Source organism: Varanus komodoensis, unplaced genomic scaffold, assembly GCF_004798865.1.
Source record: "Varanus komodoensis strain SLA01 unplaced genomic scaffold, ASM479886v1 scaffold2, whole genome shotgun sequence".
Classification (NCBI taxonomy): domain Eukaryota; kingdom Metazoa; phylum Chordata; class Lepidosauria; order Squamata; family Varanidae; genus Varanus; species Varanus komodoensis.
Window position 1 is genome coordinate 45,040,512 of NW_025335568.1, and position 26,103 is coordinate 45,066,614.

The 26,103-nt window shown below is 40.3% G+C and overlaps 1 protein-coding gene across 1 annotated transcript in view; it reads right to left on the minus strand.

Annotated features, from left to right (window-relative positions):
• LOC123022863 (histone deacetylase 9-like) overlaps positions 1–26,103 on the minus strand; it is a 193,530-nt gene that overhangs the window by 84,919 nt on the left and 82,508 nt on the right. The window contains exon 9 of the mRNA XM_044428959.1: positions 22,726–22,844. Coding sequence (XP_044284894.1) covers positions 22,726–22,844 — 119 coding nt within the window. The remainder of the gene's footprint in view (positions 1–22,725; positions 22,845–26,103) is intronic.

The window sequence follows — 26,103 nt, forward strand, 5'->3', positions numbered from 1 at the left end:
ACTCAATATGATTACCCTTTTATCATGCCACAGTACTTTTGTGCTGGGATGAAAGACTAAAACAAAGCCACTTGAACCCCAGGAGAAGATCCTAATCAGTAGACCTCATCTGAATCTTGTGTGTAGATAATCCACCATTCTGAAGTCTGAATAAATTCAACAGGAATGAGTTTTCTGTTAGCAAATGGCCTTAAGGATAAGGCTAAATCTCCTGGCACTGATTAGCACCTATGCTTCCACCGAGTGTCAAAAGTGCTCTGCACCTTCAGGATGTGGGCCTCTGTGTTTAATCAATTCCATTTCATAGTAGCAGAGGGACTCTGAAGCACAGTGCATTTCTGAGGGATTACTGCACATCTCTGGTAGTTAGTCACTTTCCTTTTGGCTTCATGCCTCCCAGATCCACCTGACACATGGCATAATCAGCCAGAAATGTGCTGCCTGCCATTTGTTATTGCAGAGGTAATGGATGAAATTCAGCAAAACAGAGGAAACTGTGTTGAAATTGAGTTTTGGCCCCTCAAAGCCTCCTGATTAATTGTAATTTCCAAATAAAACATCTTGAGCAACTTTCTGTTACGTTCTATTACAAAGACGTGTCAAGTGAAACTTGAAGTTCTTGCCAACCTTATAAAGTCCATTGGAGCCTGGCCAGAGGTACTGAGAAGTGGTTTTGATGCATGAATTTCTAGTAACTGATCCCCTAAAGGCACCTCCAACTATGGTTGATATACAGAAGATTTAGCTGGTTCTACCACTTTGAACTTCTCAAGTATCTTTGTGGTAGAGTCCTGTTATCAATCAGCATAAGGCTTCAGAAAACCAGAGGGGGAACCCCAAGGGGCCCAGTGTTTAGGAAACATGAACAGTTAAGGACCTGCTGAAATTTTATTGTCAAAATGTTTCTGAGTAATCCTTCCTAAACCAGAACATTTTTCTGTTCAGAGATGAATTATTGGAAGCAACCTAGGAATGTGGTTTCTTAGAAGAAGAAATCAACATGTCTCCTCTAAGTGACAAGGGGAAAGCACTAGCTCCAAGCATCTCCTAGCTGGTTTTTACCAATTAAAAGGGCAAGCAAAACTGTACATCTTGTTCAGTCTTAAAACTTCTCTTGTGGCTTCTGCTCTTTGCTGATTCCAAGTTGTTTGGAGTGAGGTTAGTAAGACATGCTGGGAACACATACCTGGAGGGCAGGAGTGGAAGACAGAACATTCACTTTCAAAACAAGATTTCCATTTAGACCTCCAGAGTTTCATTTATTTCTATTCCACAAAATGACATAGATGATTTTATAACAAAAGTGGGCATTTTGTATATGATACCATAGAGTGCATTTGGAATATTTTATATCATTTCACAGACCTTATCTCAGTCATCCTACAACTATATAGTAAGGTAGATCCATATTACTATCCCCATGTAGTAGCCTGGAGACTAAGGAAAGGAAAAGTGAGGAGGAGAGCCAGTGTCTTGCCTAAGGTCACCTAGCAGGTATGTTGCATCATTGAAGGCACTAGGCCTGTAACATAAATGATCTTATTTTGTTGATAATGATCTCCATTGATTACCAGTTGAAGCTGAAGCCTGATTTAAGGTGTTAGCATTAATATTTAAAGCCCTAAACAGCTTGGGGATAGGATATCTGAAGAAATGCCTCCTTCCATATATGCCTATCCATGCCTAAAGATAACTACTGGATGTCCTTCTCTGAAAGTCTCCTCGGAGGTTAGATGTAAGGAGATTAGCCACAAGGAAAAGGGTCTTTTCAGTTGTTACACCTTGTTTATGGAACCAGCACCCCAAAGAAGTGCGCCTGGCACCAATTCTTTATTCTTTTTGATGCCACGCAAAATCCTTTTTATTTTTCCAATATTTTAACAGCTAAGTTTTATACTGTGTATTATGTTTTATATGGCAGCTCTCTGGCTTGATTTGTTGTGAATGCTTGGGATTATGCATGGGATTCTGTTGTGTTTATTGTTGGGGTTATATTTTAAATGTTGTGTTTGGCTTATATGTAAGGGATTTTTTGTTGGGATTATGGGTTTTTGTAGTTTAAATTTATTGTAAACTGTTTCAGAGAGCCATTTGTCAGAAGAATGGCATAAACATGTTCTAAATAAATTAATACATGTCTAAAAACTCTGTGCATGCCAAGAACATGGACTTTGCTCAGCATACCTGACTTTCCAGGGAATGTACACATCTGTGAATTTCCTGTGTTTCATGTTTGGATACACAAGGGACTTTGAGAACAAACAAGCATATTGGCAGTAAAGTTTTAATAGTATGTGAACATAATTAAACTGTCTGTTCAGCTGGGAGCATTAACTACATATAAAAATGTTGATAGCAGCTTTATCTTTCCATGTGGGGAGAACACTGGGTGTCTAAATATAGTTTTCATGCTGTAAGACACAAATGGTCCTACATTCCACATCCAAGCTTCAAAATGTGTTTAGATCCAAACATCACAAATGAATCCTCCCCGTATCCTGATATAGTTCCTCAGTGAATACACGTGGGTGGATATTGGCCTTCTAAAGGAGAGCATTATAGGAATTACTCAGGGTGTGTCAGCAGAAGAATAAACTCTCTCTGGTGTGTCAGGGAATGAGTAAGACAATGAGTGTAACAGATTGTAAATGCTTGAGCCAAAGAGATATTGTGAGTATGCAGAAGAGAATATTTGATATATCCAGTATCCCCGCCCTGTACACATCGGACCCCATACAGAAAAGGGCACAGAGTTTTCTTTCCAATCTGAAGTCCAGAAACACACATACACACCCCAAACCAGCAAATTGCATTTTATCCTTTCAAGCAAAGCAAAATAAGTGGAACATTTTGAAGTGACTTCTGTATCTGTTTTAACCTCAGATGTGACCAAAGGGGACTTTATGCATGTCTGTCATACTTGACATGTAGCTGCCTGAACCTTGATTTTTCCCCCTGGGTATTTTAATGTAAAAAAGGGGTGATCAAATATGGGTGGTGGGAACACTGCAAAAGGAAATGCTGGATGCTTGCACCATCTTTATTTCCAGGATGGCAGTATGTTCCATAGGGGCTCCGGAGACAATCTTGGACAGTAATAACATTGGGTGACTGCAGCCCAGCATGTACAGCTATCTGTGGAGGAAGTCAGTTAGGGGTGGTAAGGAGTGTGTTGGGGGTTTGGGGGGCTGTTTGCTAGGAAAGGAGCTATGACTGACCAAATGCACTCATCATAGCTGCCACATTGTGAAATGGCATGCTTCTCAGCAGCCATATTGTGAGAGCACATTCCGATAATTCCAAATGCAGTCAATGTCTCAGAATAGTTTGGGATTCATCTATAGGATAACTGCTATTCCAAAGTATAGTGCCAGTGAATTCCACTGTGCAGGAAGCTCATAACTCCATCTTTTCCTACTATTCTATAATGTTTGTAGCTGAATTCAGCAGTGTTTTTAAAACAGTTTTGTCATTCACTTGAGTCCCAGCAATACATTTATAGCAGGCTCATGCAGCAGGGCTTGGAGTTATAATTCTCACTAATTCTCACACTATGATATTTCATGAGTGTATGAATATACACCAAATTTTCCAAGACAATGTGAAAAGGGCAATTCCTATTTATGGCACAGCCCTAGATACAATTCCCCATGTCCATGGAAGAAGCATCAGGCCAAAGAAAATACATTTAAGATCAAGATACAAGTGCACAGATCAAATGCATGTGAAGAGCTATTATAAGGTCAAGAAAAGGCAGGTTGATTACCTATAACTGTTGGTCCTTGGGTAGTCAGCTGCATATTTACACATACGGGGGTGCTGTGCCTGCACAGTGTCACATTTGGGAAGCTTTCTCTAGCTAAGCCAAGATTTTTTTGTGGGAGCCCCACCTCCCCTTCCCCATTATATAAATAGGTGGGTTCCCACCATTTACTCAGTCTAACTGGAGACCGCTGTTTGCCCTATGTCAGTGGCAGCAAACCTATAGCACACGTGCCACAGCGGGCACACAGAGCCCTCTCTGTCGGCCTGCAAGCCAAGTCGCCCCTGCATCACCCCAACAGCCGAGCATCGGATAACAGTGCACATAGGGGCCATGCATGTGCTTGGAAAGGAGTAGTGGTGCCAGGCAATTACATCATGAGATGTGACTCATTAGCCACAACTCGTCCAGTCAGTCCAATGTCAAGGATATACATATATTTTCTTGGACTGGCTGTGCATTTTTTTTTCTAAACTAAAACCTCAGTTTTCAGGTTTTATTGAAGTGCTGGCACTTTGAGATAAAAAAGAGGATTGTGGGTTGCAGTTTGGGCACTTGGTCTCTAAAAGGAACACCATCACTGGGTTAGGGTTAGAAAAACGAGGTGTCCTGGCATGATTTTGATGCTTGGAATGTGTTTAGAATGGGCAGAAATTTTGAGCTGTGCAGAAAAAGCTACTCAAGGAAGGCTTTTTCAAATCACCCTCTTTTCTATGGAACTTTCACCCTGTATTAGGGTTAGGGGTGTGCACCAGGGCAGGGTTAGGGTTAGAGAAACGAGGTGCCCTGGCATGATGTTGATGGTTGGAATGTGTTCAGAATGGGCAGAAATGATGAGCTCTGCAGAAAGAGCTACTCAAAGAAGTCTTTTTCAAAACTGCCCTCTTTTCTATGGAACTTTTGCCCTATATTAGGGTTAGGGGTGTGCACCAGGGCAGGGTTAGGGTTAGAAAACTGAGGTGTCCTGGCATGATTTTGATGGTTACGATGTGTTTAGAATGGGCAGAAATGATGAGATGTGCAGAAAGAGCTACTCAAGGAAGTCTTTTTCAAAACCGCCCTCTTTTCTATGGAACTTTCGCCCTATATTAGGGTTAGGGGTGTGCACCAGGATAGGGTTAGGGCTAGAGAAACGAGGTGTCCTGGCATGATGTTGATGGTTGGAATGTGTTTAGAATTAGCAGAAATGATGAGCTCTGCGGAAAAAGCTTTTTAAGGAAGGCTTTTTCAAAATCTCCCTCTTTTCTGTGGAACTTTTGCCCTCTATTAGGTCTTGCAGTGTGCACCCATGTAGGGTTAGGGCAGTGGTGGTGAACCTATGGCATGCATTCCACAGTGGGCACATAGGGTCCTCTCTGTCAGCTCTTGGGCCAAATCACCCCAGCATCACTCCAGCAGCTGAGCATCGGGTAACAGTGCACATAGAGGCCATGCATATGCCTGGAAAGGAGTTGTGGCACCAAGAGATGACATCATGAGCCATGACTCTTTATCCGCAACTTGTCCAAGCTGTCATATGGCTGGTCAGTGCACTGCGAGAGAGAGAGAGAGAGAGAGAGAGAGAGAGAGAGAGAGAGAGAGAGAGAATGTTTGGACTGGCTGTGAGTTGTTTTTGATAAACTAATACTTCAGTTTTCAGGTTTTATTGTAGTGTTGGCACTTTGTGATAAATAAGTGGGTTTTGGGTTGCAGTTTGGGCACCTGGTCTCCAAAAGGTTCACCATCAGTGCCCTATGCATAGGTTCCCTAAGTGCCTATCGCTATGTAAATAGTATGTAAAGAGAGAGAAAATACATACATATCCAGCAGCACTTACGTGGGTCTGGTGGGTGGGTTGTGTGAATGCACAGATGATCACTTGGATTTTGAGGAAAGGCTGAGGTAATTGTATAGCTAGAGATCCCAAAATACTGCAAACAGTGATCAAAAGTGAACTGAGAAATGGTGGGATCCCACCTATTTATATAATGGGGAAGGGGAGGTGGAGCTCCCACCAAAAATTCTAGGCTTAGCTAGAGGAATCTTCCTGAATGTGGCACTGTGCAGGCACAGCACCCCATATGTGTGATGCACAGAGACCACAACACAGAACCAAGTTTGTATAAGGATCATGAAGGGAATAAATCATAAAATCCTACATTATTTTGATTTTTGAACAGGATCTATAGACTTAGCTCAGCTTTTCCCAACCCAATGACTTCCAGATATATTGCATATTGGACAACTCCCATCAACCCCAGCCAGCAAGGCCAATAAACATGTTAGCTGGTAATAGTGGGAGCTGTAGCTCAATGAATTTGACAGGCACGAGGGTTGGGGAAGACTGACCAAGTCTCTCATCTGAAAAGGAATGAAAGAGAAGAGCTTATAGAATTCTTTTACAGAGCTGCCTTCAGCAGTCATAGACTCATCCCAGGCGCCAATTGCTGAATGGGATATCACATTTTTCTAAGGAATGGCATGCAACTGACTGCTAATGTGCACCGTCATTTAGCCATGGGGGCCCTGATCCAGAAATAAATCCTTGAGTGAATGTTCTTAGGTAACTGCGTACAGGGAATTGTACAATAGTGGGAAAGAGCCTTCAGAAAGCAAGATCCCAGCCAGAATGGAAAAGAGCAAACTTCATTTCATACCCAGATAATTCCACTGTAGTGCATCAACTGAGGTTACATTGCTCCCTGTCCCCTAACATTTTGTTTTGATACTGTGGATGGCAGCCCAGGAATCTCAGCCTCTCACCCCACCATACCTGATGACAAATATTTTGTGTGGTCTTGAAGATGATCTGTAAGCTGTGATTGTATTTGAGAAGTAGATATGTGTGTTTCAGATCAGAACAGACTCACGGAAACAAGACACTGGATAAATAAGCTAGTGCATCAGCACAACACAAACTATCACAGCACTTGAAAGATGTGACTATGGTCAGGATGAGATCTGGTCATGGTTATTCCATTGGTCCTGACAATGAAAGAGACAATAACTGTTCATCTCAATCTGCCACGCTTTGGATCTTATGCTTACTTGCAAGCCTTAAACCCAGAACATATAAAATGGTATATTTATGAATTTTACTGGAGTCTCCCACTAAAGAATTTCACATCTGACATGTAGACAATAAATGTACTTACTTTAGGGAGATGCCTTCCTACTTGATTTTATGAGGTGAGGCAAGTTCTACCCATGCCTCAGCTCTGGGAACCAGATAGGTAGCCAAGAAGCAAACCCCTGTCTGTGTGTTTGCATAGGCCATACCACGAGATGACCTGGTGCAGTTAGAGGTTTCAAGCTGTTATGAAGAAAGTTCAGCAAAAGGAAGAAGGGAGTATTTGTACTGAGACTGGCTACCCACTTTTGTCCTCTAGCTCACCTTGGAGCCAAGAAAATGATGGCCGTAACTGTAGGAATACATGTTAATGTGGTCAAGAATGGAAGAAGGAAAAGGGTAAAATTCAGCATACCGCTGCCCAGTAACTGATCATGGTACCATTGTCTACCTCTTTATATGACTTTTGCAAGCTTGGCTTGGGATAACTGTCTAACACAGCCTTTCCCAACCTGGTGCCCTGCAACTATCTTGGACTTCAACTCCCATCATCTTCAGCCATATGGACAATGGTCAGAGTTCCAGGAGTTGCCACTCAAAATCTTGGAGATCACCAGACTGGGGAAAGCTGGTCTAACATATGTATTTATTGCATTTGAATGCCACTTCACAGCCCAAGGGCTCTCTGGGCAGCTCACAAGAAACATACAATATGCTATGACTGGACTAGATAAGGAGAATTGCACAGCCGTAGCATCCACAGGTGAACCTGTAGGGAAAAGCCCAAAGTGGAAAATGCACCTTGTTGTAATCCTTGGGACAAGGCAGGAAAATGCTTCAATTATTCCTTTTAATAGCACCATTGCACTGTAAGTCAGGGTTGGTTTGTTGTTCTTCATTCTTATTTGCCCATCAAGTCATATTACAGCAACCCTTTGAACACAAATGTTTCATTTTATTCCATAAATGCCTGAGCAACTGCTAAGCAGGCAGGATCAGGTGTTCAAACATATTGTGACAACTACCCTTTCTATTATTATACTGCTTGGGAAGAGGGGAAATGTCTTTTGCCATAGCACAAGCATGGTAAAGTTTGTGAAGTAAAGATCAAACAAATAAAGGAATGCAAAAGCAAAAAAAGAAAAACCCCAACCAAGCAACCTCCTTGTCTTTAAAGGAGCAGGTTTCATAAGAAGCAATTTTGGGGAAAATATGAGAGCTAAAACAGCACATTTATTTAGTTTTAATTTTTGTGCTGTCATACTTTAGCACTGGAGCCCTGATTTAGAACACATGCCATTTCCCTTTGATGTTTTGACTGTTTTTTTAAACAATAGTAAAAAAGATAGAAAGGAATTAAACTGCAACCCAAATCATAAAACTGGGCTTTTGTGCTCTTAATTTACATAGAGCTATTTTGGGTTTGGGAAAGCATTTTAGTCCCAGAGCCCCTGAAGGGGAAAAAAAGCACAATCTTTCAGTAAACTGTTATTCTGAGTGGGCAAAGGGGCTTTTCTTGAAGGTCAAGCTTTTTTCTCATCCAGAATACAGAAATGTATCTTCCTGCTTTTCCATGCTTTTTTCCCCAATGCCAATTTTTCAGTTGGGATGTGGATAGGTGGGTGGGGTCGCTTGGTTCTATTTATTCTCATTATTAAAGCCATCTTTCTGAAATGCATGCACACCTCTTTCTTTGTGGTTGGGGCAGAGTGAGAAAGCTATCTATGGAAGGAATTAGGGGGCAACCCAAGCCTGATGCAGCTGATGTCCATATCTTGGAAGCAGAGCTTACTTGAGATCAATGTAAACTGCTGAGTCTAAAGCCACACACCCGGCATCAGCGCCCAGCCAGTGATGCCTAGCCAATCTATGGGGGATGAGTCCCACTGCTATTTTTCTGCAGTGATGGAGGTTACTATGCATTGAGCTTTTCTTCTGTTTGGTCTAAAGTTCAGAAACGCAAAATAAAAAAGTAGGAATCACAACAAAATGTTGCAGTGCATCTTTTACTGGTATTCAGATTGCCAGTCACCCAGCCATGCCTTCACTCAAGATACTGTAAGTTAAGACTGAGCTTCCCAACAGAGTGAGTACCAGTTCTCCTGCTTTTGCTGGTTTTTATTTACTCTCTCTCTCTTTCTACACACACACACACACACACGCACACCTTATTTATCTGGAAGACTGGCATGTTACAAGGTTAGTTCTGACTTCCAGAACCATCTTTGGGTTCCAAACAGGACTTTTGTGTTTTCAAGCTATTTCTCTTTTAGTCTCACACAATTTGGAAATTTGGTTTGGTTTGGTTTTTGTGCCCAGCCATGCCCATTACCCATTACAATCGTCATGTTACAGCCAGGCAAGCCCCTCAGTAGTCATTTTGTAAAAGAGTACACAACCCATGCAAGTTCAAAATATGTCCACCAACTGAAAAAGATTGGGGACCCTGCTGAAGAAGCTCAAGCAGTTCAACCCCCCCTTTATTTGCATTTCCTAATTGAGACTCAACATTCCATGGCCCCAAACACGCTGAACCCTTATTGACCTTTTCAGGGGAAGCAGGGTTGGGGGTTACCCCTTCCAGTGCAAAAATATTTTTTCTATTTCTGAAAATCCCAGGGGAATATCACCCTCATTTTTCAATGGCTTTGTTTGCCTTCTTTTTTGTTGCAACTCACCACCTCCATTTCCTCTTAGAGAGTATTAAAAAGGAATTAAAGTCAAGATGAGAATTATTTTTCTGTCTGACAATTATTTTTCCGAAATAATTTCTGAAGTTACTCTCTATTCACCAGGCCTGACACCTACAAAGCCAAAGTAGGCTTGGAATGGAACAAAGGTAGTACAAGAAATGGTGTTGATTTAAACTGTGAAGCCAGTTCTGATCCATCACAGACAAGAGCAGAACAAGGTACAGGCATGGGTGCTTTGCAATTTCCTGAAGAGAAAAAGTAAATAAATGAACAAACACAAATGAAGCCTACTTTTATTTATTAAACAGTTTCCCCCCACCCCCAAAAGTGAAGCCAAGGGTTGAATATATAAATCCACTTTTTAAAAAATGTATATCCCACTTAGATCTTGAATTAGGAATCCAGGCTGGCATGCTAGATTTTTGTGCTTACGTTACATATTAGTTTGTTCCAAGGCCATGCCTGAAAGTTCCTATTTATAGCACTTCATTTCCTGATTTATAGTCCAAAATATTGTCAGAAATGCACAAAAAGCCAAGATAATTTGCCGCAAGGGGAACATTTCTTTCCCTTTCCCTCTCAACCCAGAAAGAACAACAAAATCTGCCCCAGTTGGCTTTCCACAGCAACGTTTTCCTGCTTTGGTCCTTTGATCTGAAGAAAGACATTGGTGTTACCTTTGGGCCACTGGCATTGTTAGAACTGACTGGAATTGGAAAGTGATGGAGCCGATTCATAGTGCATCCATCGTTGTATGTGCAGCAGAATTTAATTTTAGAATGGAACTCGAAGCTCACAGTTTTAATCAATGGCCATGAGGATCAGTCCTTGCATTATGCTTGTCAGCAGGATTTCACCAAAAACAATGGCTTACCCACTGAGTGATTCAGCCCATGCCAGTACATTAGAAATGTAAGACATGTGCACAGTGTGGCAACTAGAAAGCTGCGGGTAATGGGTGGAATAAAAAAGTAAGAAATACATTGACTGAAGGGCAGTGCCCAGTGTTGATGCTACTGATGCTGCACTAGCATAAACTAATGCTTATGAAACAAGCTTGGCTTTTGTGAGGACACTGAGTGAAGACGGGTACTTGGGCAGCAGTGCCATATTTCGGCAGCAAATTGCCTCTTTCCTCCATCACCTGGCCAAGCATTGATTTGCTTTTGCACAATGTCATTTAGGGCCAGCACTGGGATAATGTTGGATATTACTCTATGCCCCACAAGGTGCCACCAGGTACAGTTAACAAAGGTGTCGGGTCACTTAGAGTGCCAATAACGCATTGTGGATACAGGGTCCTCCCTCCACATAACTGATTATGCCTGATGAATAAAATAACTGTGGTAGCTGTAGTATAAATATCCAGGATTCTCAAAGTGTGGAAGGCATGAGTTCCTCTTTGGCTCTGGATCCTTCCCATCTGGGATGGCTCATAATAAGACTGTGATGAACATGCAAAACTTTCCGATCTTTACTGATGTAACCCTACTCTTAATTTTGAGATTGGGTCACCAAAACCATAATATAATGGTACATTGGGCACATTTCACCTGCTAGTGATACTTCTTCAGCAAAATCTACTCTACAGACCTGCATTGGCTTGAGACTAAGCAAGCCGTTTTGGCTCCAGATTTGGCACAGTGTCCCCCTCCCCGGTATCCCTCTCAGTTCCCTAGTATAATCTGCCATTCCAATCCATGTCACTGTGTGTCAACTTAACTGACTCTATAGAATTAATGTAAAACTAAAAGGATTGAAGAATACATAAAAGGATTGCAAATTTATAGTAAATAAATAAGGCTAGCAACAAGCCAACATTGAGTTAAATTATGTGCTTCACCCATGAAAATCAATATTGGATTGTGGCCTCAAACTGGTTAATCCCTTTGCTGTTGAAGTATTTATGATCTGTTTGAGACAGGCGATAAACATCTTCCTGCAGTGTGCCCCCACTGTCTCCACTGAGGCATTTATGTTGAGAACATAAGGTGTGATTCTGGCTGTGTCCATGGATACAGCAATATCTAGCTGGAAACGATTCTCACTGTGAAACTGTACTGGTAAGATAAGGTGCAATTTATATGTATGAATGGCTCAAGTCACTCTCTCTGCTCTTGATATGAAATCATTCCAAGAGATGTTTGTCGTACACAGTTTGGAATAGTTGTTTTCATATCTACCAAATGTTTGTGTGTCAGTAACTGGTCAATTTCATTAACAAGCTAATTCGTTTTTTGAGAGGCTGCAAAATGTGATTTTCAGCTATGTAATTTAGATTAAGTAAAATCATTTGAAAATGTAATACAGAACGGAACCCTGGGCTTACTAAGAGTAGTATCCAGTAGCATCTGATCTTAAGGGTGTTCTCAAATGCAAATAGTCTAAAGAGAAATTATGTGGGTACAGCAGTAGTTATAAACCAATGGATTTTTAACCAAAATCCTTACTCTCTTGAGTAAATACTAGCCAGTCATGCCAGAAGTTCTTTTTGAGCAATTGCAACTTCTGAGAATTTGATAGGGTTGGTACCCATCTGTAGGTTTAGAAATGAGGAACGTTCTCCCTTAGGGGAGAAATATATTTTATTAGTATCATATTTTATTGCACTTCATGTCACTCATTAGTGAAGAGCAATTAGAGAGCAATTTTAAGTGTGTGTGTGTACACTCACATGAACATAATGAACTGTTGGATCACCCACCACTTCCAAAATTGGAAGAAGCTAGCTTTAGCTAGCTTTTTAGCCCAGCAGATTTTTAAAAAGTCTCCCTCCTGAAATCAATGGGGAGAAATATCTAGCATATCCAAAGCCACCCCTATATTTAGGCCTATTTCAGGTGGAAAGGCCTTTCTCAGTAGATTAACCCAAACCCTTACTCTGTTAAATAAATACTAACCAAACATGACAAAAGTTGTAGTTAAGAGATTGGTGTTTTTTTGTTTGTTTGTTTTTGCAGATTTGATAGAATTAGAGGCCACAGAGAGTCTATGGAGATTTCTGCATGCAGAACTTAAGTCTCTGGGATCAATGTCTGCCCAGTGCTGAAGGAACTCCTTTCCATAAGCAGAGGAGTTTGTCTGTCTTCTAACAGGTCCACACAAGCCAACAGATGTGGCATTCAGATTATTCTGCCTGCCACACAGTAGAATTCCCATCAGTTTTTTTACCCTTGACATATGCACTTGTTGCCTATAATGCACAATAATTTTAGAAAAGATTTCCAAAGCTGTTGTTAAAAAGAGGCCATTACTGAAATTCCCCTGATTTTTTTTCAATTGCCTTCATAGTCTGGAAACTGTGGTATGATGGCTAAGAGCATGGGACTAGGACTCAGATGATCTGGGTTAGCTCAGTCATGGAGCTAGGTGGGAGACTTTGGGCCAGTCACAGACTCTCAGCTCAACCTACCTTGTGGGGTTGTTGTTGTGGGGATAAGATTGAGAACAGAAGGAATTATGCAAGCCACTTAGAATTTTTTTTACAAGAAAAATGTGGAATATAAATCTAATAAAGAAATATTCTACTTCATAATAGTTTCAAAAGTTAGTCACAACATACCTCTTTTCTTTGTTTGTTTGTTTAACCATTTAAACCTGGACAATCATTTTAAATAAAGACAATATGTCAGTGGCCTATTGAACAACTCTGAATGGTGGCAGTGCCTCAAAATGGCTTGTACACCTCAGGAGAGGAGTTCAGGAAAGAGTGAGGAGCAGATGGTCTCTAATCACCTCATGCACTTACACACACCACAGAAGGCGCTTCAGCTTTGTCTGCCCTTGCCAGAATAATATCCATCAGATTAAGGGTTATTGCCTCTCCGGTCTTCCCTGTGCTTAGCTTTTGAAATCCCTGGCCAAGGAGCCTGGGTGAGAATATTGCCAGTGATAAAAACTGTTTGTTTTTAAAATATTTGAGGTAATGTTCCCATGGAACCCTTAACAGTTCAGCAGGGAACCATGAGCCCTAGAATAACTGCCAACTCCCCACTTGTTTTAGGACTACCCACCATAAATAAATGCTATGGCCAGCTATTTATTTGGAGAGCACACATAAAGGTCTATGGAAAGAACTTCACTTCCTTGCTACTCCAGTCTGCCTCAAGGATATGAAGATCTTAACATTGGCCCCTGATTATCCAACCAGGGCCTAATGTTTATTTATTTATTTTCAGTGTCATTTTCTATAAACAAAATAAAACAAAAACAGGGGAGAAAGAGAAAGAGAGGACCTGTCTAAAATTACTATACCTTTCCTTTCTCCCCATCTCCTCTCACACATACAGGAGGCAAGTAATGGGTTAGCTATCTATGTGAAAACCAGTGCCTTTCCCTTGCTTTCCACTCTTCTGTTCAACGGACACCACTGGAAATGGTCCACAGCTTGAAATGCAGCTGCTAAGCAAACAAACAAACATACATACCTGATCTACATTCCACCCCCACACACAAAGAATTTGCTGAGTAAGGCATTGTTTGACCCTTATTCAAGACCTACTTTTCTCTCTTTTTTGTCATTTCAAAAATAAAACTTTTGGGGTCAAGCCACTCTTGCCTTGATATGTTTGAGAGAATTTTCCAAATCTGTGATAGGCATATGTCTTGCCTCTTTCCCCCTCCCTCAGGGTGACTCAACACAAAGCAATAATATGCAATGATTCCCATCAAAAGTAAAAATGGAAGATATACACATTCATATTGTCAAATAGTCATAACTATTTTTCACAGCTTTTTTCACTGAGCACAGCACCGAAAAAAGGTGTATCTCTAGCACTGCCAATATGACTTCTTTTCTTTTCTTTTATAACTTCTTTTATATCGTTATATTTTTTATCTATTTTATATTATTAATTTTAATTTTATATTGTTATTTTTGTATTGTATTGTATTTTATTGTGTTGTAAGCCGCCCCGAGGCTTCGGCAAGGGGCAGCATAGAAATGTTCTAATAATAAAAAAAAAAATGTTACTAGTCTTTGCTTCCCAAGGCTTCCTGTCTGTTCCAATTAGGACATGGATATATTATCATCCATTTTTTGCTTTCTCAAGGATGCCTTTTTAGAACTTCTCTTATGACTTGAGAAGCTAATGCAGTTACATTTGCTAACTTTTGAATTTCAGTTTGATATTATTCTGAATCTGGGCAGCAACCACATCACTACTTTTTCTCCTTTTTCTGCCCCTATTTTCTTAAACATCTGTCTGATGGGACATTTTAAACTCAAAAGCTTGTTCATTATTTTGTGACATTTCAGTTGGTTCTAATAAAGTTATTGCCTGACTTTGGGATGCATTGAGTTTACTAAATTCATTCCATCTGTGTTTCACAGACGGTCAGGCATCTCTCATTCTCTTGTCCGCTCATTGATAGAATTGGATTTCTTTTAGGGATCTAAATGCACAGTGCATTAAAATCAATGCACATTATCCCAAGTGTACACTTGCATTAATGCATATTAGTGCTAAGGTACCTCAATGCAAGTGCAGTTTTGTGCGAACCCCCAAGTTTTTTTTAACAGACTGCAAGTGTGCAGAATCTGTGTAAATCAGGAAAGGCTGGTCTGCAACCAAATCCATACACTGGAGTCATAGGAGTTCGAAATCATATAAATCCATTGCAGATTTTGCCAGCATCTCCACCCTGACTGGAAATTCTGATTTTCCTAATGGCCCAGCATGGTTGCCTGTGTTTCACGCCCAAATTCCCAACCCTTTCACTATATAAAGCAGTCAAAAGATGCACTAGGAGAAATCTTCTTTACAACAAAAATCATTTGAAAAGTAGAGGAAACTTCCTTTTAAAAAGTGCATAGGGATGTGAGCCCCATACTGCAAATAGATGAAAATAATTTTATCATACCATACTGGATACATTGTGGCTTCCCAAATTGGACACAGCGAAAAGCAGATATCCAGTGTCACCCTGAATGATGTGCCTTCTTGCCTTACTACTAATTATCATTCCACTTTGCCCCATGGTGCCAAATATTTTCTTTTAGATAAGCAGGGGGAAAAGCAAGCACCAAGTTCTAGTAAGTCAACTAAGTTCAGTCTGTTCATGGAAAGCAGAAGCCCCTCCAAACATCCAATGTTTTGCTTGACACTTGACTGTTTACCATCTTTGAGATAATTACCATTTAATGGCCCTGTTACTACCTTGAGTGATAAAGTGGTATCAAGAACTTTAAGGATAACATTCTTCTTCCTGAGAGCTTATGATAAAACAAACACAAAGGGCACAATCCATCCAAGGTTAAGCACTTTTTAAGTCCCATGGACTTCAATGAGAGACTGTTAAGCACATGCTTAAGTTTCTTACTCGAATCATTATGGAATGAAAATGATGTGCTTAATTTGGGCTAGATCATGGTGGCCATATTTAGCAAGAGAAATGCTACAGGGAAGAAACCCTTTTTTCCAAATCATTATGAGCTGCCAGTCATGAATGGAATAAATCCTAAATTTACAATGCACAAACCTTTGTTTTTTCTGATTTGCATACAGATAGCGTGGCTAGAATGTTTTGGGGTGTATCATTGCAAAAATTGTAACTATAGTCTTAAGATTTTTTAGAAAATACAAGGGAGGAATCATTTTATCCTGACTTCCCTGGAGGAGGATCAATAAGTGGATAGACCATACTTTTTATTGCCATCATCTTCACCATGTATAGCATTTCTTCCACCCCACAATTTTCTGGCTACAATGGTAGAATGCAATTCATCCAACTGACCTTTAATTGCAACCCGATAATAAGTAAATAGTTTTATGACACATAAATACAGTCTAATAGAATTGCTAGACATGAAGCTGTGAAATGCAAATACAAGAACATCCCAATCACATGTTCTTTCATGCCCCATATCAACCCTAACCTTGGAATTGCTACATGACCAGACTCTTCCTTGCAGTTCTACAGTAAAGATGTAACTACATATGTTCAATATGATGCACAGATATAATTTTCCTCTATGTGGAAATGAATAGATAGAGGAGCACTTTGTATGTCTCATACTGCTGCATTGCTGTGATTGGCCACAATTATCATTAATATTTTACACTTGAAATGACTCTCTCATTTATCTCTTTATGCAATCATATGAATCATACAGTGTAAGTTATCCCAATATTATTAGTTGCCCTATGAAAATATTGTATTTTAGCAATAAAAAGGGGAATACTGAAATGATTGAGTGAGACTATAATATGGCAAAAGGGAATAAATGGATCTTGAGCTCCACAAAACACTCCCATTGATATCAACATTGCAGTGTTTGAAGATCAAAGACAGTATGTATGGTCTTAATTTGGGGCCTTGGGAGTACTCTTTTATGGGGTGTTACACTAAAAGTCAATACGGTATCTGAAGAAGTGTGTATGATGCAGTTTATGCACTATGCTGAAATGAAAACCGTGGATTACATTCATCCACGCATGTGTGTGTGTGTGTGTGTGTGTGTGCACATGCGCGCACACACACACACATGTGAAAGAGAGAGGGGGGGTCTCTTACAATCTAGAAAACTTTTTGTCTCTCAGTCAAAGCAGAATCACAGCACATGGGAGTGAATTATAAAAATGCTGAGTTCCTATCACTTCTGAAATTTCCCCATGGCCTGAAATAAGATGGCAGAAAACTAGAATTTTGATTGTCAAAATTATGACACTTGCATGTCATGTTTAACTGTTGTTGCTTTTAATTATAGAAATGTCGGCCATGATCCAGAGAAAATTAGCACAAGCCAATGCTGGGCCTAACAGTAAGTTCTAGACATTTCCACATAATTTAGGTGGCAGAGGCCTTACCATTGGAATGCGTGGTAGGTGGGAAACCAAAAATGGGATTTCTCCATTGTGGCACCAACAATCTGGAACAGTCTTCAAAGAGAAGCCAACCTCATCCCATCACTGTGTCCATTAGATGGACAGTGAAGATTAGATTGTGTTCAGTTCATTAATCGTTTGTTCAAGTAACTGTGTTCAATTACTTATTTGGAAATAATTATTAGTTATTGCTATTACTATAGTTTTCTGGTTTACTAATTTAAATGGATTTGAGATGTCCTTTTAAAAACAGCACTTTTATTTTATATTATGTATATGCTTTTGTATTGCCATTTGGCTCAAAAAGCTGACTTACAATTAAACTAATTAATTAATGCTAGCAACACACGAACCTGTCCTGTGCATGTGTTATGGAGAAATTCCCAGGCACACGTGAGAAGCCACCCATTTTGGTGGGTCTGACAGCTCAGCCTCTGAGCATGAGCTGCATGAAGGGGAGTTGGCCAATCCTGGCAGAACTGACAGCTCAGGCTCTGATAACGAGAAGGTTGTTGAAATGGTCAGAGCTCCAGCTGCAGTCCAAGGCCCTGCTAGGTTGAAATTTTTTCAAGGGCAGCTGAAGGGCCTAGTCAACCAAGCTGTGGGAATGCAGAAGCGCATCAGCTACCTGGGTTGGGGGTGGGGTTAGGGTGGGGCCAGCTCTTCCAAGTTCAAGGTTGTGGCTTCCTTTATTGGTTCAATCCATTCCATATTTGGTCTTCCCTTTCATCTGCTTTCAACTTTGCCTGACTGCCTTCTTCAGTAAGTCTTGCCTTCTCATGATGTGTCAGGAGTACGACAGCCTGTTTTCTCATTTTTATCTGTAAAGTAAGTTTTGGCTTGATTTGATGTAGGGCTAATTTGTCTTTCTGCTGGTCCAGGGTATTTGCAAAGCTCTCTTCCAGCACCATGTTTCTAATGCATCAATTTTCTTCACTGTTCAGCTTTCACACCCATAAATTGTGATTGGGAATACAACAATTTAGATGATCTTGACCTTGGTCGCCTGTAAAATGGCCTTACACTTGATCTTTTCTCGTCCCTTCACCGCTGCCCTTCCAAGGCTCAGGCATCTTCAATTTTCTTGGTTTCAGCTTCCCTTTGAATTGATGAATGAGCCAAGGTATGTGAAATATTTTACCTTTTCAAATTCTTCATTATTAGCAATGAAGGTCTGTAATTCTTCAGTAAACATGATTTTTGTTTTCTTGATATTCAGACTTAGTCCTTGTTTTTGTTCTTTCTTCTTTCAAGAGTCATTTTTTGAAAGAAAAAAATTAAGTCATTGCTGCTTTCTGCCAGCAATATGAAGTCATCTGCATATCCAAAATCAGTGATATTTTTCCACCAATTTCCACTCCTTATTCTAATTCTAATCTGGCTTTCCTTATGATATGCATAATCTGCGTAAGGATTGAAGACAGGCAGATAAAATGCATCCTTATCTGATAGCTCTGCTTATGGGAAACCATTCCGTATCTTTGTTTTGTTCTAACTGTAACTTCCATCCTGTGATACAGGCTACGGATCAGGACAATCAAGTGCTGAGGCAAACCCATTCCTTGTAGGAGCATCCAAAGCTTCTTGGGATCCACACAGTCAAAGATTTTGCTGTGGTCTATAAAGTGCAAACTGATCTTCTGAAATTTTTGAGTGCTGCAGTAATCAAAGCATATGTGCGATATGTTTTCAAGCTCCTTTCCCTTTTTGGAATCCAGCTTTGACTTCTGGCATTTCTCACTCCATATAGAGCAGCATTCTGTGTTGCAACATTTTCAGCATCACTTTGCTTGCATGAGAGATTAATGCAATGGTCCTGTGGTTGCTGCACTCTTTTGCTTCTGCATCTTCTTTCTTGGGAACTGGATTATAAAATGAATATATCCAGTCTGTTGGCCATTGGTTTCTTTTCCATATTTGATGGCGTATTTCATTAGGATTTGAATATATTCATTTTCTGCAGCTTGGAATAGTTCTATTGGTAACTTATCTAATTCAGGTGCTTTATTCTTGGCAAATGATTTCAGAGCAGTTTTCATTAGGTTTTCTAATATTTCAGACTTCTTCCTAGGATTCCTTTTCAAAGAAGCCTGTCATCCTTTTATCTCTTCTGTATAGCTCTTTTGTATAATCTTTCCACATTCTTTTTATTTTCTCCTTGTTGGATAGTATGCTCCCTTGTTTGTCTTTTAGCATTCCTAATCCAGGTTTGAATTTCCTTTTGAATTCTTAGATCTTCTGGAAGAGGTATCTTCTTTTTCTCTTTTGTTTTTCTCTTCTATTTCTTTGCAGTGATCATTGTGATAGCTGTTTTTATTTCTGCATATAGTTCCTGAAAAGTTGCATTCAGAATTCTGTCCCAATTTCAGTTGCCTTTTGCTTCTCACCTGTACTTTGCAACTGTGAGCGTTTCTTCGGTCATCCATATAGGCTCTTTTCTTTCTTGTTGCTACTGGAATTGTCCTTTGACATTCTTCTCTAATATTGTCTCTGGTTTCAGTCCACAGTTCTTCTGGCTCATGGTCAACTAAGTTGAGCAATGCAAATCTGTTCATTATGTGAAGTTTAAATTCTTCAGGAATGTTAAGTTGTATTTTGGCACTATGTTTCCGTAGTAATCTTTTTTAGCTTGACTCTCATTTTGAAATTAAGAGCTGATGGTCACTGCTGTAGTCTGCTCCTGGTCTTGTTTTGGCAGTAAGAATACAGATTCTCCACTTTCTGCTTCCAATTACATAATCTGTTTTATTGCTGTATTGGTGGTCTGCTGAAGTCCATGTTTACAATCGTCTGAGCCATTGCTGGAAATATGTGTTTGCAATGAACAGTTTGTTAGCTTCACAAAATTACAAGTTGTTCTCCTGCTTCATTTCTTATCCCTAGGCCAAATTCTTCTACTACATGTGATTCTACTTTGTTTCCTACTTTTGTATTCCAGTCACCTAGGATTAGCAGCTTGTCTTATTTTGGTGTGCTAACAATTTTCTCTTGAACACCTGCATAGCAGATTTCAATTTCATCTTCACCATCTATTGTTGCAGTGTAGACCTGAATGATGGTTATGTTGATAGGTTTTCCACTAATTCTGATTGATATTATTTGATCAGATTTTGTATGATAGCCTCTTACACCCTGTGCTACATCTTGCCTCAGTATTAGAGCCACTCCATTTCTTCTAAGTTTGTCATTTCCAGAGTAAAACGCTTTGTGTTTGTCTGACTGGAAATTTCCCATTCCAGTACACTTTAGTTCACTCATACAAAGTACTGTAATGGTCATTCTTTCCATTTCTTGCTTTATGATTTCCAGTGTGCCTTAGAAAACTTGTCCAGGATTGCACGATTGGTTATTTTATTTTTCTTTAAAGAGCCTTTCCATTTTTTGAATATAACCCTCTGTCACCACAGGGCTACCATTATCTCTGTAACCCAAACAGGATTGCCCATATATTTTTAATAGGCACACTGACAATAAAATAAATACAGAAAAATAACATTTGAAATGAATAACCATGGCTCCTCTGGTAGAAAAGTTCTGCTTTAGGCCCTCAGGTTTTTAGTTGAGATTAAACTGCTACTGTGGAGCTTTACTCATGTGCATCTTCACAGGAAGCGCCAATAAAAGGAGATTGCTCAGAATCTCTGGCCCAAATCTCTGGCAAGGAAATAAATGCTATTATAACCATAGGACCACTGGATGTCTTAAATGGGGCAGCCAAGAATGACAAATAAAGGAAGCAAAGTATTTATGTATCTTATGCAGTTATTAGTTTATTCTTACTATCACAAGTTGTAGCCATTTCTAAACTACATCGCTTTAGACTAACATGAAGAATCACAGATTTCAAAGGTCTGTTACGTTAACAACTCCTTGCCGGTAAAAAGCTAGCATTTCCAGAAGTCATTGACTCAGACCCTCTCCCTGACATTTAAGGCTTTGTTTGTTTACCTATATGTGCAGGGGGCTTTAGACATGAAGAAGTATTCAAACATGTAATCAGCTTACCAGTGTTTGAAGTGGAACTGTTCAGAAGTGGGTATTCCATGCTCCTAGAACATTCCATTTTCCCATAGATCAGAGTATAGTTGCATGTGGACATCTGTAGGCATTTCACTATGTGCCACGAATGGGTGCAGCACAGGGTGACTCTGTGAGATGTTCCCCTTTACAGAGGACAGTTCTCTATTTGAAGGTTTCCTCTATGATAAAATCTGTCAAATTTAAAGCTATAGAACCATACGAAGAGAAAGTAGCAGGGGCCTTTAAGCTGCTCATCAACACGTAGCAGTTGGACAGGAGCCTGGGCAGGCACACAGTCATTACCAGTAAGGCAAAATGTACTGCTTTTCTGCTTGACTCATAGCTACGGTTTCTAAATGTGTATCGAAACAGTCGTGTCCTCTTGTCCTCTGCTTTTGGTGCAGTTCTTCTTCTTGGTGATGCATTAAGGGTCCACTTTAGTGAGAGTGGGAACAACCCATGCTCCAAGCTATACCCATTCAGTGTACCTGAAGAGCAGAACCTTCCATGCAAGAACAGGAACTCAACAAAAAGCAAGGTCCGCATTGCACGAACAAAGCCTGTCCTGCCATTGTACAGACAACCCATTTACACCGGAAGGGGCTTCACAGACAATGTTCTGAAGACAGGTAGGCCAATGGAAGCTCCTCTTGCCACGTGGTCACTGTGCACAGTTGCACATGGCACCTAGCCATTGTTTTCTACGAAATGCAACAAGCAAAATGACCTTACCTGAAGTTATAAGGAATTCTAGTAAAGTTTAAGTACAATGGAGGCACGGGGAATTGAGGGCACTATTCTTAGCTACCTCAGCTGGTGGTAGGTGGTAGGGCCCTCAGCAGCAGACCTATGCAAAGAGCAAAGAATGGACTGGATCTAGGGTCTGCCTTCTGGGAGGGGAAGAGGCTTCTCCTCACAGAAGTTTCCCCCACCCCACAGCTCACTCTATTCAATAGGGTCTATTGACTGTAGCATTTTCAGGGGGCTGGAGCAGCTGCTGGGGGAAAGAGCGTTGGAGAAGTCCACTTCCATCTCCACAATCAGGATCCAACCTGATTTCCTTGTAGTGTTCCCTGCATACCAGCCTCAAAAAGCAAAACAAAGAAAATACACACACGACCAAATAAAGATTTCCTTCAGCACAAGAGCCTGGTGGTGCTATAAAAGCCAGAAGAATTGTTATATTCTCTCTGTTTCACACATTAGATTGAGGGAGGTCATATCAAGCTCTGCCATAGGTGTGCATGTTTGCTGTATTTGCATCTTGTTGATTCAAGAAGAATGATCAATGATCAAATCAGGCAAAATTTGGCCCTGCCTACAATAGTCTTGTGAGCGAGAGGGAAGGAAAGACTTTCAAAAATTTGTACATACATTTAGCTGTCACTTTGTATCCACCTAGAGGAGGGTTGTGGCCTTCCACAGCATCAAAACCAGCTGATACCAGGACAACATCTGGCTCGAACTCAGAGGCAATTGGCATAATCACAGTCCTGAAGATAAAGAATACACAAGCAGTTACACAGAAAAATCATCATTAAACGTACAGATGAGCACAATATCGCAATCACATATTCTCTGGGTTGTCCCATTCTCCCCCTGTCCAGTTTTCTCTCTTTCTTTACTTTCTGGGGACATTTAAAAAAACGCACACACATAATTTGCAGGTACATATCAGAGGTTCTAACATTACACACACATCTGGGCCTATTTTATCCAGCTGCCTATAAAGACTGACTCTTCAAGGGAAGTGACTAATGGATTACAAAGAGAATACTGAAGTCTCAGTGGAAACCTGGATTGCTCCAGTTAGTGTGAACTTGGTGTAAATTTGAACTATAAATTTCTTTGGGGGAAAATGTTTGCTTTTCGAACTTATCTGTGCTCTTAACATTTTAAAATGTTTGTTAAGCTGGGGAGGGGGAACTTGCTTAGAAATTGGTGGGGGGAAGAACCCAATTCTTGTAATCAAAGCCAGGCCCCATTGTTAAGATTTTCCAAGGTCATGCCTAGCAGGAATTCTACAACCACAAACCAGTAATAGCACCCCCTGCTGGACTCAGGGAGAAATAGCTGAGTTTTGCATGTTTAGGGCTTTGAGATTATTCCCTTTCTGACATTTTATATCAACCGTTTTGGGATTGCTTTGCTTTTGATGGGCATGGAAAGCTGCACCAGCTCTACAACAAAATAAAGAGAAGCAGGATGTTTCAGGCCGTGGAATTTACGGGGACATCTGAATGTCTCAGTGGTGCAGCAAACCACTGTAAGGTGTTGTCTGTAGCAAGGTGGATGTGTACCATTTGGTGCTCTACTCCAAGAAGCAAATCATCTGGGCTGGCAAGAGTTTGGAACTAGTCTGACAGTGGAAAGGCAACAGCCAGCCTAAACCAGCAATCTCTGGAGTCTTGTTTGGCAAGTTTATGGCCCAGGACACCAGCCCTTGGTGAATGATATACTTGAGAATTCAAATACTTAGTCATTTTATCTGTCTCTATGTAGTGGGACCTAGAGATCTAACTGATTCTTTTCTAAGTCTAAACCTGAAGAAGGAGCAGAAGAAGCTGATTTCCAAAAAGTCCAAAAGAGTAAGTGATGGAGGATGGGACTTAGTCCCCCAGAGCATCCATATTAAAGTTGGTAGGTTTACATGTCAGCAAATTGTTCATCAAGGAAACTTCAACTGGGCCACAGATTCCTTTGAACAAGGGAAGGCTGGGAATTTCATTTGGCTCTATTTTTGATAAACATTTTCAAAACGTTGTGATTTTCCTCATAAACAGAATGGAAAGAATTTGAGATTTTTAAAAATTGAACATAGAAAAAACCAAAACTGACAGATCCATCCATCCAGGTATAGGAATCTGACTGCTTTGTTCTTAAAAGCCTGAATCCCAATGTATTTAACCATTTTGGGGGTCTTTAAATAGGATTGTCACCTTTTTATTCTGATAGGCTCCTCATCTTCAACAGTTACAGAGAAGGCAAGTAGAAGATGCTGGGAACAGCTGTTCCAACTTAACTGGCCAGTGCAGATGAATACTAATTTTGCTCAGGCGTGTGTGTGCGTGTGTGTGTGTATTAACAAAATATACAAACTTAACGAAAATTGCAGATGTCTTCATAAACAGGATGAAAGCAACCTGAGATCTTTTAAAAAATCAAATCTGAAATGCAGTGATAGTGACAGATTTGTTTATCCCAAGAATCTCCTATCTTTTGGGGTCAATAAGCACACTGGAAATTTTCAGGCAGGATCTCACTAAATGTCTACTATGGGGCTTACCTATTTATAAAATGCCTGTGACTTAGGAGCATGGTTGGTCACAATACATCCGTTTCTCAGAAGGCAAACTGGTGATTAAAAAAAGTAACTTGTCTAAGAACCTAAGCACAAGGCAGAGGTGGGGTCTGAGCTTCAAAACATGAACCTTGTACTTGCTTTGAACATACCAGCATCTCAGGTAAAAATAATTAGGTAATAAAATCAAAATCAAGAGCCAGGAACTCTGGTGGGCACCAATTTAAATATCTTGATACTCCAAGGTCTAGTCTTCTCCTGTCCAGTATCATTAGAAAATACAGTGGGCAGGTCTAGGCCATAGCAGATACTGTGGGCACCAGGAATAAGAAACAGGGGATAAAGTTCAGAACTGCAAATTAGCAAGACATCTTCCAGCTCAGCCTGCAAGAGCCCTATAACTTTGGATCTTTCTCCCCCAAGAACTATACTTTGCCCCATTTCCTCAATTGGGCCCTGAAAATGTTTTCACTCCATCAAGAGTTTCATTGGTTCTGTGGCCTAAGATTTACATTGCTTGATTCCAATTTAACTTGCTGTAACAATGGATCCTTTTGATTTATTATACTGCCAAGTTTTCATCGTGGTTTTTCTTTAGTGAGCTTCCTTATGAGAGCTTAGCCCTTAAAGGTTGAAGAGAAGTTGAAGTTGATAGAATTGCACCACCTAAAATTAATCCCCTGTACTGGTAATAAAAAGACTGTTATATTTCTTTTTCTGCTCTCTGCCCGCTCAGGGACCTCTGTACCTCAGCCAAAGCAAGAGACAGATCCAAGTTGCAGACGCCCTTTATATTTTCAGGAATGATGGTCAGCCATTGCTTCTTTGTTCCAGAATGTTAGCTGTTATCCAATACCTGCAACACCTACCAGTGATTCATGCAATTTGCAATCACCATTTCAAAACTCAAGTCTCCATACTTTATAGGTATCATGGCCACAAGATCAGGCCTAATGTTTGAGCTTCTTATGTTTCTTGCCCCAATTCCCTTCCTCTTACCACCTAGACTGATCAAACATTGTGGAGAACGCAAATGCTTGCACAATCTTCTGTGGCATTTTGCTTGGTCTCAATAAAGATATTGCCTACTTTGAATTTGGTTCCCTTTTCCCTTCTCTTTTCTGAATTGTGGATCTGATTCACCACAGTGTGATTAAAACATTCATATTTTCCTTCCTCCCAAGCCCTCACAGAGAGAATCTTCTTATAAAAAGGATACATGCATTCTGGTTTTCTATGTGTGGCAAAAGTGTCTGTTCCAAAGTATTTTTATATCGCAACCTAATATTAGAGTCCTCATTTCTGTTTTCTGCTAGGCTTCCCCCCTCCCTCTTCTTTTAAAAGTATGAGCAGAAAGACTATGGCTCATCATCCAGCTGAAGCACTGAGTTCATGCCAGAGCCTTACAACCCTTCTGGAACAGCTTCTTCCTTTCCAAGCAAAATAGCTCC